Consider the following 14,726-nt stretch of genomic DNA (forward strand, 5'->3'; position numbering starts at 1 on the left):
CTGGACTCCCCGACCCCAGGGAAAAGACTTTGCGTATTTACCCTATCCATGCCCCTCATAATTTTATAAACCTCTATAAGGTCACCCCTCAGCTTCCAACGCAACATGACCTCCCAACTCCTGTACTCAATACTCTGACCAATAAAGGAAAGCATACCAAACGCCTTCTTCACTGTCCTATCTACCTGCGATTCCACTTTCAAGGAGCTATGAACCTGCACTTTAAGGTCTCTTTGTTCAGCAACACTCCCTAGGACCTTACTATTAAGTGTATATGTCCTGCTAAGATTTGCTTTCCCAAAATGCAGCACCTTGCATTTATCTGAATTAAACTCCATCTGCCACTTCTTAGCCCATTGGCCCATCTGGTCAAGATCCTGTTGTAATCTGAGGTAACCCTCTTCGCTGCCCCCTACACCTCCAATTTTGGTGTCATCTGCAAACTTACTAACTGTACCTCTTATGCTCACATCCAAATCATTTATGTAAATGACAAAAAGTACAGGACCCAACACCGATCCTTGTGGCACTCCACTGGTCACAGGCCTCCAGTCTGAAAAACAACCCTCCACCACCACCCTCTGTCTTCTACCTTTGAGCCAGTTCTGTATTGAAATGGCTAGTTCTCCCTGTATTCTGTGAGATCTAACCTTGCTAATCAGTCTCCCATGGGGAACCTTGTCGAATTCCTTATGCCTATATAGATCACATCTACCGCTCTGCCCTCATCAATCATCTTTGTTACTTCTTCAAAAAACACAATCCAGTTTGTGAGACATGATTTCCCACGCATAAAGTCATGTTGACTATCCCAAATAAGTCCTTGCCTTTCCAAATATATGTACATCCTGTCCCTCAGGATTCCCTCCAACAACCTGCCCACCACCGATGTCAGGCTCACTGGTCTATAGTTCCCTGGCTTGTCCTTACCACCCTTCTTAAATAGTGGCACCAAGTTTGCCAACCACCAGTCTTCTGGCAATACCTGTGAGTATTGATGATACAAATATCTCAGTAAGAGGCCCAGCTATCACTTCTCTAGCTTCCCACAGAGTTCTCAGGTACATCTGATCAGGTCCAGGGTATTTATCCACCTTTACCCGCTTCAAGACATCCAGTACTTCCTCCTCTGTAATATGGACATTTTGCAAGATGTCACCATCTGTTTCCCTACAGTCTATATCTTCCATGTAATTTTCCACAGTAAATACTGATGCAAAATACTCATTTAGTATCTCCCCCATTTTCTGCTGCTCTACACAAAGGCTGCCTTGCTGATATTTGAGGGGCCTAATGCTCTCCCGAGTTACCCTTTTGTCCTTTATGTATTTGTAAAAACCCTTTGGATTCTCCTTCATTCCAAAGTGCTCCCCCACTGACACCTTAGTCACCTGCCCTGTCATTTTCCCAAGAGTAGGTCAAGTTTTGCACCTTCTCTGGTAGGTACATCTACATACTGAATCAGAAAATTGTCTTGTACACACTTAACAAATTCCTCTCCACCTAAACCCTAAACACTATGGTAGTTCCAATGTATGTCCCTATTATTCTTACAGATAGCTGAGATCTCCTTACAAGTTTGTTTCTCAATTTCCCTCTGACTATTTAGGGGGTCTATAATACAATCCCAGTAAGGTGATCATCCCTTTCTTATTTCTCCGTTCCACCCAAATAACTTCCCTGGGCGTATTTCCGGAATATTCTCCCTCAGCACAGCTGTAATGGTATCCCTTTTCAAAAATGCCACTCCCTCTCCTCTCTTGCCTCCCTTTCTATCCTTCCTGTAGCATTTGTATTCTGGAACATTAAGCTTCCAATCCTGCCTATCCCCAAGCCATGTTTCTGTAATTGCTATGATATCCCAGTCCTATGTTCCTAACCATGCCCTGAGTTCATCTGCCTTCCCTGTTAGGATCCTTGCATTGAAATAAATGCAGTTTAATTTATTAGTCCTACCATGTCCCTGCCTGCCCTGACTGTTTGTATCGCTTCTGTTCTCAACTGTACCAGTCTGAGATTGGTCTCTTTCCTCAGTATCTCCCTGGATTCCCTCCACCCCTCCCCACCTTACTAGTTTAAATCCTCCTGAGCAGCTCTAGTAAATTTCCCTGCCAGTATATTAGTCCTCTTCCAATTTAGTTGCAATCTGTCCTTCTTGTACAGGTCACTTCTACTCCAAAAGAGATTCCAATGATCCAAAAATGTGAATCCTTCTCCCATACACCAGCTCCTCAGCTATGCATTCATCTGCTCTATCCTCCTATTCCTGCCCTCACTAGCTCATATGACCGAGAGTAATCCAAATATTATTACTCTCGAGGACCTCCTTTTTAAATTTCTGCTTAATTCTCTGCAACCTCCCTTCAGAATCTCAACCTTTTCCCTTCCTATGTCATTGGTTCCAATGTGGACATTGACCTCTTGCTGACCCCTCTCTCCCGTGAGAACATTTTGCACCCTCTCTGAGACATCCTTGATCCTGGCACCAGGGAAGCAACACACCATTCAGAATTTTCACTGCTGGCCACATAAACGTCTGTCTGTACCTTGGACTAGAGAATCCCCTAACACAATTGATCTCTTGGAAGCCGACGTACTCCTTGTTGCATTAGAGCCAGTCTCAATACCAGAAACTTGGCTGTTTTTGCTACATTCCCCTGAGAATCCATCACCCCTACATTTTCCAAAACAGCATACCTGTTTGAAATGGGTATATCCACAAAAGACTCCTGCACCAGCTGCCTATCTCTCTTACCTTTCCTGGAGTTAACCCATCTATGTTGGGTTAACTGTTGCAAATTCCTCATTGCTGTTGTAAATTCCTCATTGCTTCTAAGTGTCTCTCCAACTGATCCATTTGATCAGCATTTATGACAGATATAATCCGCAGTAACCCTTAAACTCTCTTTAAACTCCCACATCTGACATGAAGTACATACCACTGTACTAAAGGCTGTTTTTGCTCCTTCACAATCTACAGACCCAGAAAATAACACCATCTTATTCCTCTACAAACACTGCCTCAGGTTAAATGAATAGTTATGACTTATATTTTAAGTTTAATCAAGAGACATATCTCTAAAAAACATATCCTCAAGAAAGATCCCACTCTACTCCCTACTGCAGATTCTCTGTGGGCCACACTTAAAAACAACGATTAACTTGTCTGAGTCTATGCTGTGAACTTCGCCCAACAGTTCCTCCAAGATTAGTTGTGGATTTCACTGCTTGTTAATTTTGCCAGGTGCACTCCGATGTCCAGCGATACATGAATTCAAACATCAAAGGCAGTAACTGTGCAAGTTCTCTCTCTCTCTCTCCTGCAATGACCTCACCATGTGCTTCATTTGTCTGTTCTTCTCCCTTTTAATACTGCTGTTGTTTTGACATTTTTTTCTAAAGTTCCAAAACAATGCAACAGCATATAAAACAGTAATTGCTGCTCCTTCAATTCGAGGAAATCACCTCCAACACCTAAAATACCTCAAGAAAAAGGAGCAGCTGCTACAGCCAGAAATTATCCAAAATCCTTTCAGTTGAGATAGTCCTTTTGGACATGCCAAATTTCCTAAGCCTCCTGAGAAAGAAGAAATGTTGTGCTTACCTGTGTTGGAGGTCCAGGACAGATTGTTGGTTAATGCCATTCCTCATTACAGCTTTGGTTCAAACATGGGCTAAAATGCTGAATTCCATAGGAGAGGTGAGAGTGACAGTCCTTGACAAAAGGCCATTTTCAATCACGTATGCCATCAAGAAGCCCAGCAAAAATTGAATCAATGCAAACTCTCCAATGGTTGGAGTCACACCTGACAGAGAGGGAGATAGTTGTGGCTGTTGGAAGACGGTCATCTCTGGCTCCAGGACATCTCAGCAGGAGTTCCTCGGGGTAGTGTCCTCGGCCCAACTATCTTCAACCGCTTAATTAATGACCTTCCCCCATCACAAGGTTAGAAATGGTGATGTTCACCGTTGATTGGATAATATTCAGCACTATTCATGACACCTGATATTCAATACAACAAGATCTGGGCTTTGGATGATAAGTGACAAGTAACGTTTCATAAAATCCCCACAGTGTGGAAGTGGGCCGTTTGACCAATCAAATCCATGCTAACGCTTGGAAAAGCATCCCAGCCAAACCCACCCCCCTACTCTGTCCCTGTAACCCTGCATACCCCATGGCTAATCCAACTAACTTACACATCCTTGGACACTAGGGGCAATTTAGCAAGGCTAATCCACTTAGCCTACACATCACTGGAGGAAACTGGAGCACCTGGAGGAATCCCACACAGTCACAGGAGAATGTGCAAACTCCACACAGGTAGTGGCCCAAGGGTGGTGTCAAACCCACGTCTCTGGTGCTGTGGGCAGCAGTGCTAACCACTAAGCCACTTGTACCACACAAATTCCAGAGTAAACTAACCATTGGCCTTGACATTCAATGATGCTATGATCACTGAATCCCTGCCATTAACATTCTTGGGTGACCACTGACTGGAAGCTCAACTACATTTGCCATATAAACCTATAGTTAGAAGAGAGAGTTAGAGGCATGGAATGCTGCGGAGCATATCTTATCTCATGACACCTCAAAGCATATCCCCGATTTACAAGGCACAAGTCAAGAGTATGATGGAACACTTCCCACTGGTCTGGATGGCTGCTGCTCCAAAACTCAAGAAGCTTGACACCATTCAGGAAAAAAAAACAACCGGTTGATTGCCACCAAATCACAAGCATTCAATCCCTTCACCACCAATGCCCAGTAGCAGCACTTTGTACTACTTATAAGATATACTGCAGAAATTCAACTTCCTCAGACAGCACCTTCCAAACCCACAATCATTTCCAGAACCAATTCTGGAAGGAAAAAAGGCAGCAGATACATAGGAGCACCACTACCTGCAAATTCCCTTCCAAGCTACGCATCATCATAACTTGGGAATATACCGCTATTCTTTCACTGTTGCTGGGTCAAAATCCTGGAATTCCCTCTCTAACAGTATTGCATATCAACCTAGAACACATGGAGATAGTGAGGACTGGAGATGGAGTGTCAGAGTGTATAAAGAATGGAGCTGGAAAAAGCTCAACAGCTCAACCAGCATCAGAGGAGAAGGGCAGTCAACGTTTCAGGTTGGACCCTTCTGATCTGAAATGTTGACTCCCATTCTCCTCTGATGCTGCTTGACCTGCTGTGCTTTTCCAGCTCCACTCTTTATCCAGCCTATAGCACATGGACTTTAGTAGTTCAAGAAGGTAGGTCACTAACTCCTTTTCAAGGGCAATTTGGGATTGGAATAAATTATATGTCTAATGAGTGATGACAAATATGATGATATAATTCAAACATTCCTCTAATATGCTAAATCAGAGGAAAATGATGAAACTGTAATCGGCTAGAAAAGTGGTCTTCATCTTAAGAAGTCATAATTTCAATCAGGTGAGCTTTGTATTTCAGCTGAGAGTAGCCTTTGACTGCAGCTTTTAATTTTGAAATAGGAAAGCAGGCTGATAGTTTGTTTTTTTTAAAGAAAGAAGGGAATCAGTGCTAAGTTTTAGAATTAGAATTGGGATAGAATTTAAACTTCAAGCTGAAAGAAGGTATGTCGACCTTCTGGATGTTTAATCTCTTAGAATAGTAGAAAATAGATGAATTGGTAGTTCAGTGGCAGATGGAATTTAGTTCTCAAGAACAGTCACTGGATCTGAAACATTAACTCTGCTTTCTCCCTACACCTGCTGAGTTTCTTCAGCTAATTCTATTTTTGTTTCAGATTTCCAGCATTTGCAGTTCTTTGTTTTTGTTTGATGGAATTTAACTCTGATAAGTTGAAGTGATGCACATTTGAAGAAGTAACAAGACAAGGAAGAACTCAATGAATAGTAGGACAGGCAGCTCAGAGGAACAGCAAGACTTTGGGGTTCTTGTTCACATATCCCTGAAGCTGGCAGGGAAGGTTAACAGAGTAGTCAGGAAGGCAGACAAAGAAACTTGCTGTTATCAATCAAGACATAAATTAGAAGAGCAAGTAGGCTATATTAGAGCTGTATAGAGCTTTGGTTAGGCCACAACTGGAATACTGTGTGTAGGGAACTGATGGCTATGTGGGTTAGCCATAGCAAATGTGGGATTACTATGGGAGATATTGGGTGGGTCTGGGATGGATGCTGTACGGAGAGTCAGTGCAGACTCGATGTGCTGAATTGGCCTCTTTCTGTGGTATCGGGACTCTATGATTCCTTTAGGGAAGGAACTGGCATCCTTACCTGGTCTGGCCTACATGTGACTCTAGACCCATAGCTATGTGATTGACTTTTAACTGCACTAAAGGCAATTAGGGATGGGCAATAAATGCTGGCCGAGCCTGTGATGCCATGATCCAGAGAATTAATAAAAATAAAAGTTCTACTTTATTGAAATGTCAGTAACAAGGAGGTACACTCTTTAGATGAAAGGCAAGACCATTAGAGGGGACTTGAGGATTTGTTTTACTCAGAGGGTGGTAGGGGTCAGGAGTGCACTGCCTGAGAGGGTAGTTGAGGATGATACCTCACACCATTAAAAATGTTCTTGCATAAATATTTGATGCAATGTAACATTCCAGGCAATGGGTCTAGTAGTGGAAAGTGGAACTCGTGTATATTTAATCTGCCTTTGGCAGTACAGACTCAATTGTCCAAAAGATCTCCTGTCTTGTATGTACTGTATGATTCCATGACCTCTACTTACAGACATTGGTACTGTTAGTTTTATCAACCTTTTGATCCCCAGCCCTGTCAGAATTTCAGTGAGGATTTCAAGTGTCTGACACTGAAAACTCGTGTTTTTTCTTATTCGCAGACTGCTGCTTACAATCATGCTGCATCATGCCACCATTGCTATGATGTGGCTGTTTTCCCCCAGCAGGGTGTTTGTACATGATAAGGCAATATTTATATTATGTAACATGGACTTAGATATGGATAATGTAGCACTCAGAGATTCAGTCAACCTTTATTTCAGTTCCTGGTATAAACATATACTGTAGTCACAGGAACTTCAGTGTCTGGGCTAATATTAAGCTCTTCAGTTGCAAAGAGTAGCACACTTCCATCATTGTTTTATGCTTCAAGAGGCTCCAGTTAAGATGTAGTCTGAGACCTTTATACTCTCAGGTCATATATTATGATATGGGATGATATCATAAGCATGTCTCTTAAAGCTATACTGCATACAAGGTGTAGGACAGAACACAATACTCTCACGTGCAGTCTATGCCTCATTCAGCTGCAGGTTCAGCTCCATGTTCAGGCCTCAGTCTGAATAAATCCTCAGTCTGAATGAATCCTCACCTTCATACTGTCCTCTGCCCCTTCAAACACCTTTGCTGATTGGTTCACTAGGGAATAAGTTTATGAAAATCAAATGTGGCAGAGAAGTGACTTATGATTGGAGGAGCAATTTCTTTCTGATGCATCATTTTCACTTAAATGTTGTTAAAAGAGTACTCGAAGTCAAGTCTTTTCATTTTGCACTCATCAGATCTAGGATGCAACAAACAAATTTGAGAAAAGGCTCACTGAACTTGTCAGCATGAGGAGAGGGTGCTGATTAATTGGGTCACATTGGTATGGAGATGCAGCAAGAACAGCTAACCCACAATCTTAGTGCTCAGACCAAGCAGGGAGTAGCTGCGGGAAAGCAGTAGACATTGTCAGGCTCCATGACCCCATTTTTCATGATAAAGGTACAATATCTATGTAAATTCCTTTTGTCGTCATAAACAGGATCTCAAGTTGTCATATTTGTAGCTTCTAGCACGTGTCAATACACCTCACAGCAAGCCTGACTAATGAGCTTAATTGGGTTTCCATTGTAATTTTGAACAGTCTGGATTATTTGATAAATGATTTACAATGGTAGAATCACATCTGATGTTCTGAAGTTTGCAAGCTCAAGCTGCTTGAGCACAACCGGAATGCTGTCTGCTGCAATGCAAATGTTTGATGTAGGCTGCCAGTCGCTAGGAAGTAGACTTACATAACTGGCATCACATTGAACTATATCACAGAGAAGATAGCTCAAAAATCTGAGCAACACTTAAAACCATCTACTTATGCTACACCTTTGCAGTAAACCCATAAGCAGTTTACTTCACGACCAAGATTTTGTTGCCAAGTCAAATGCTACCTCAAAAATATTATGTGTGATTTTCACTGCCAGTGTGATACCAGATGTATAGGTTTGGATTTATAATAGGTGACCATGAAATTCTCAGATTGTCACTACAGCGTTTTAGAGGAAGAAATATGTCATCTTGATCTGGTATGTATGTGACTCCAGAAGCATCAACAATGCAGTTCATGATCAACTGCTCTCGAAAAGGCAAAGCAGAACTTTGGAAAATTAGGGATGTGAAATAAAAATTGTCCTCTTCAATTAAGCTTGTGTTCCAAGATCAATTAAAAATACATTAAAACCTTTCTTCTTTTGTATTCCAAAAATCAGTCTGCTCTTCATGCGTTTGAAACTGTGTGCCAAGGAATTCCTTCTGAGTTTATTGCATTGATGACACCTAAAGTTAACAAGGTGAGTACTAAATTATTTAGGTAAAAAAACATTCTACAGAGAAAAGCAAATCATGTATACATTGATAGACAAATGAAATATATTACAATTGTATTGCTATCCATTTATACTGATAATTGTGTTTCTTATGGTACAAAACTGACCAATAACAAATGAATTGGCAATCATATCACCTTTGTTTTCATAATCAAAATATAGAGGACTACTTTTAATTTTATTGCAGTATGAAAAGCTATGTATAGCAAATTAGCAGTCCATTTTACATCTTCACCTATTGTCTTTTTGACTAATATGTAATTTGTCCTAGTAAATTGTCAATGTGTTTTTTTGGGGAGGGGACTGGAGTCGGGGGCAAGGGGAGGCTTCTCTTTGCTATTTCGTTTAAATTTGAGTTTATGCCAGAATAACATTGCTCAGTGGAGGGACAATTCAAATATAATATGTCAAAAGGGCTGCTGCACAAACCTAAGCCAGGCTTTATGAAGTTAATATACAAAGACAGATTACAAGAACCTAACTTCTATTTCTTTGAAGTTCGACAATTGAAGGCTGTTTCACTCATTGATATTGAGGCTTTGGAAAAGCTTCAAATTAGTGTCACAATTTAATTCCCAGTTGTAAGCACTAAATTACCCAATGGTTTTGTCTAAGAGCTGGCTCTCTAGCCCTTAGATTTATGTGTGTTCATTTGTTATGTATAAGATGATTTATTATATATGCATTGTCATTTACTACTACAGAACCTGAATATTGCTGAAACAGAACATTTTTTGAAGCTTTCATCCTGGAGTCAGGGGAAACCAACATTTATTCAGTATGAGAGGAGAATACTGATTGGTTGCTACATGGGCTCTGATCAGTTTGACTGTTGTCACAGAGGATGCACCAGTTAATGATGATTGACAGTTAACTATTAGACTTTGTATCGATATTAAACCAGATTGACTCTGATTGGTCAACAAATTACCCTGAACAATGAACCAGCAAATGGCTGTCATTATTTTTGTTGTCTTGAAGATGCACCAACATAAACAGCCGATAATGGGAAAGAAATTTTTAAGAAAGCAGTGAGAGTAAGATAAAGGCCCACGACTGTTAGGGGCATAAATCTGTCACCAGTATCCAAAGGAGATGGATTACCAAGCATCCAAAGCAGATATTTTCCCCTTTGAGGAAAAGGGATGATGAAAATTTACTTTCACCTGAAAATCTGCACTGGAAACCAAGATTAAGACTTTCAAAAGTGATTTTAACAGCTGATAAAATACACTTTTAATAATAGTATAAAGAAAAAAGCAAGTTAAGGAAGATATTTAGTTTTAAATAGATTGATTGAAAAAATCAATAATTTGAGATATCACAGCCCTAACAGTAAAGTTAATGATTTTTTTCAATGACTTTGTGATAAATAAACAACTTTATTTTGTAATTAAGGACGCTTGATTGATTTGAAATTGCTGAAAAGCATTAAATGTGAGAAATAGAGCAGATATCTAACCACGTAGTGTCAAATTCAGTATCAAAGTATCTTTGAAGTAGGGAAAATGGGCATATATGTGTATTTGCCAGTCCTAGTCATTTAACGAGACCCCTTCCTATTGACAAACACTGCTGGTTTTTGATGGACCAATCTGGTCCCTATATCGGTGCAATTGACTGCTCCCTGCATCTTCTTTGGCTGCAAAGTTGGCTGCAACTGGTTGTCTGACTCCAGGTATCCAAGGGTAAGTGTATAAGTTGTTGTGCCTCAGTGAAGGCAGCATTAATCATCTCCTGGGTACATTTGCGTGCATTCATTTGAAATTCCACAGAGGTACTTATTGGCTCCCTGAAAGAATCGACACACATTAAACTTGAAGGATTATACACAAGGGATCTGCAATAGGATTTCCTCTCAGTTTTTGTAGACGCTGGTGTTCATCCAGCAGCTGGCACATATCCCCTCTTCCATTCTGAGCAAGAGAGACAGACGCTGTGCCAGATATCCGTGCCCTATGGCTTACCCCTGATAAGACCATCCCCCCAGTATCCAAAATGGTATATTTGAAGTCAGTAAAATCTGGTATTTAAATCAAGGCTAATGGCGATTACGTAATCGCTGTCAATTGTCATAAAAACATACCGGGTAAAAACAAGGACTGCAGATGCTGGAAACCAGAGTCTAGATTAGAGTGGTGCTGGAAAAGCACAGCAGGTCAGGCAGCATCCGAGGAGCAGGAAAATCGACGTTTCAGGCTTTTGCCCGAAACATCAATTTTCCTGCTCCTCGAATGCTGCCTGACCTACTGTGCTTTTCCAGCACCACTCTAATAAAAACATACCAGTTTCACTAATGGCCTTTAGGGAAGGATATTTGCCTTCCTTACCTGGTCTGGCCTTCGGTCAATCCTTGAAGCACACTAACGGAGTTTGTCTCTTAACTGCCCTCTAAAATGACATTACAAGTCATTTTGAATAATTGAGGCCTTAACACAGATCCTTGTGGGTCACCCTGGTCACATCCGTCTTCAAGAGAATGATGATGGAAGACTATGAGCTACTTAAGCAAATTGACATGGAGAGATGTTAGGCTGGCTTACAAGTGGACAAATCTCCAGGTCTAGATGAAATGAAACCCTGGTTGCGTTGGGAGGCAAGGGAAGAGATTACAGGAGTACTGACCCAAATTTTTAATTCTTATCTGGCTGTGCGGGACATCATGATGTGGAGGTGCTAGTGTTGGACTGGGGTGGACAAAGTTTATATATTTTTGAAATTCCTTTGGATTCTCCTTAACCATTTTACCAAAGCTATCTCATGTCCCCCTTTTGCCCTTCTGATTTCTCTGTTGAGTATACTCCTACTGCCTTTATACTCTTCTAAGGATTCTCTCAATCTCTGCTATCCGTACCTGACAAATGCTTCTTTCTTTTTCTTAATCAAAACATCAATATGGGGTTTGAATATATATTTATGTTTAAAGATTACCTGTAAAGAACCAAAGAATTACAAACTATATGAATATTTTTGAAATTTGTTTTATTATTTCTTGAAAATGAATGTGCTGTGGTTTTATTTGGCTTTTGACTGGAAACCAAGTGACTTTAGAGAAAAAGCTGAGCAAAGAATTCAAGGAGATAAAAAATGAGATCTATTGTCTTATTTGCAAAAAGGAAAAACTGGCTTTGAGTGAACTAGAGACCCATATGCCAATGCTCTGCATTTACAGTTGTTTTCAGACCGAGAAGCCAGAGTGAAGTACACATGACCAAAGCAACTGGACTCACTCCAGAAATCCTGTCCTCAGTTGAAGTCCCTGGGAAACTGATTGAATTTATAAGTACCAAGATTTCCCTGTCCCTGATAAAACCTGATGAAAAGATGAACTGTGACCATTTCTCAAGAATTGACTCTAAATAGGTTGAACATAAATCAGCAACCTAGAGCTGTCAGCAATTTGGCTTCATCAACAGAAAATTGTGGAAAACCACATGTTACAAGCTTGTCAAAAAGGCACAACAATTGTCATGGAAGATCTTAACCTACATATAGAATAGAAAAATCAGATTGGTAAAAATAGTCTAGCTGAGGAATTTATTGTAACAAAAATAAAAATTGCTGGCGAAACTCAGCAAGTCTGACAGCATCTGTGGAGAGAAAGCAGACGTCGCGTTTTGAGTCTGGTGACTCTTCGTCAGAAAAGTTTCTGATGAAGAGACCCTGGACTCGAAATGTTAACTCTTGCTTTCTCCTCAGAGTTCAACCAGCAATTTCTGTTTGTGTTTCAGATCTGCAGAATCTGCAGTTCTTTGTTTCATTAATATGAGGAATTCAATGAATTTTGTTATGGCAGTTTCTCAGACTAGAATATTTGGCACCAACCAGAGAGCAGGCCATACTTAGACCTGGTTTTGACCAGTGAGGTAGGAATAATTACTCACTTCATAGTAAAAGCCTTCCTGGGTAGTAGCAACCACAATTTTACTTATTGTTTAAAGGAGAGAAGATTGGGTACAAGATTATTGACTGCATACAAGATTCAGAGGGGACTTGCCTAGATGGATGCGGAAAGGATGTTTCCTATTGTAGGAAAATCTAAAACTCGTGGGCATAGTTTAAAAAAGAGGTTTCACCTTTAAAAAAGAGATGAAGATTTTTTTTCACAGAAAATGGTGAATGTTTGGAATTCCCTTTCTCAAAAGGCAGCGGATGCAGAATCTTTAAATATTTTTAAAGCCGAGGTAAAATGATTGTTAATTACCAAGAAAATGGAAGATTGTTGGTGCAATGCAGCAGTGTAGAGTTGAAATTAAAATGAGATCAGCCACAACCTTATTGAATGGTGGGGCAGGTTAAAGAGCTGAGTGGACTATACTTGTTTCTTTCTCATATGCTTGTACATAAAACACAAATAGTTATCATATTTGATCCTTCATTTTCAGTCCTTTGGCAGACAGCTGTCATTTTTGTGTTGTACGAGTATGTCTATGTGTGGATTTAGAGACATATAGTACTTTTCTTGACCTTTTTAAACATATGTTTGCTTTGTGATAACTTGATTATTTTGAGTCCAGATTGGACAGAACATAAAAACCAGCAAAGAATGAAAAAAAAACAAATTAACAAAAAAAAAGAATAAGAGAAAACTAGCTATAAATATAAAAATAGATTTTAAGAAATTCTATAGATATTTTAAAAATAGAGCATATAGTGAGCATTGGTCTTATGGCAAGTCAGACCCAACATTAAATTATGGAAAATAAGGGAATTGCAGGAATTGCAAATGAATTAAACAAAGAGGAGTTTGCACTACAGAGGATATGAGTAACAACCCCCATGCTAATCAGGAATTGGAAAGGAGGAACCCAGAAAAATCATAAACTCCAGAGCATTGGTATTATTCGAATTGTTAGAGAGGCAAGCAGATAAGTGCCTGGAATCCTGATGCACCTCTTCCTAGAGTCTGAAAAGAAATGAGCAGTGAGATGTTGACATATTGGTTTTGTGACTATTGTCACAATGTCGGTCTTTTTACAAGGTTACTATCCCCTTGAGATTTTTTTTCCCAAGAGGGGGTAATTGGCTAGGCTCCAACTGGGATGGGTTTGAAAGGTTTATTTGGCCCTTTTTTGTTTACCCCGAACAGATAATGCCTCTGGCCTAAGCCTTTCATGTCTTTAAAAAAAAGATATAATCAAAAGGGAGTGGCCAGCTAGCTGTGTAGCTAGCCTTCATTTATATTAGAGTTTTTGATTCAATTCAGCATAATGTGTGTGAAGAAAGGCTGCTGGGGCAAGTCTAGCCTGGTACTCTCTCTCTCTCTCTATGACTTAAAATCTGTAAGCCCTGGTTTGTATCATTTTTACTCTTTGTGCTAAGGGATATGTTTATTGGACTGATGCCAATATTTTCGGAACAGCATCATTAAGTTGGGATAGTCTTTTGGATTTTGGATAGCATAAGTTATCCGGTATTCTGTTTTCTGTTCTTTGTATTTCATTCTGTAATTTTGTTTACAACTTGGCAGTCGGATCAGCTAATTCACTCCGGGAATATCTACTATGCACTTAACTAAAACAAATGGCAAAGTTATGATCTGGGCTACCTGCTTGAAAGTGTTTTGAGGGGTCAGATCTGGTCCATAACGCTATACTATGGCTTTCAGAGGTGTATTTTTTTCTTTCTTTTAATGAAGGAAGGTTGAGACAGTGGTATTGAGTAGTTTGCTCAAAGCCAATAAACTCAACAACTTTGTGAGGCTTTTGTTTTAAGTTGGAACAGTAGAAGCTGACTGAATAGGTGAGGTCAGCTCCCATAGAACTGGGTTTTTAGTTTTAGCTTTCTGCAGTTGCTGGAATCTTGAAGCTAGATGTGGACACTTTGATTCCTTTCTCATTTACAGCTAAAAGCTTGGGTTCTCTTTCAGCAGCTAAAATTGCATGTGAGACAATCTATTTTGCCGAATTTGCCTTTTCCAAGGGTGTGTTTATGGAATGTTACTATATTGGAATTGTTCATTATTAGAAGTTAATATATCCATACATATTATTTTTTAAGCATTTTGTTTAATTTTTATTTTATATTTTAATTATAGTGTAAAAATTAAGTGTGTTTTGCTTAAAGTCAAGTTGTTTGGCCAATCAAATTGCAGCTGGAATGCAAAGCCTTGCAC

The 14,726-nt window shown here is 39.9% G+C and overlaps 1 protein-coding gene across 1 annotated transcript in view; it reads left to right on the forward strand.

The window, feature by feature from the left end:
- The window catches only part of LOC140453945 (dynein axonemal heavy chain 8-like), a 1,117,430-nt gene that overhangs the window by 300,360 nt on the left and 802,344 nt on the right, over nt 1-14,726 (forward strand). The window contains exon 17 of the mRNA XM_072548819.1: nt 8,495-8,575. Within this exon, the coding sequence (XP_072404920.1) occupies nt 8,495-8,575 (81 nt within the window). The remainder of the gene's footprint in view (nt 1-8,494; nt 8,576-14,726) is intronic.

This window comes from Chiloscyllium punctatum, chromosome 3 (assembly GCF_047496795.1).
Source record: "Chiloscyllium punctatum isolate Juve2018m chromosome 3, sChiPun1.3, whole genome shotgun sequence".
In the NCBI taxonomy this organism is placed as follows: Eukaryota; Metazoa; Chordata; class Chondrichthyes; order Orectolobiformes; family Hemiscylliidae; genus Chiloscyllium; species Chiloscyllium punctatum.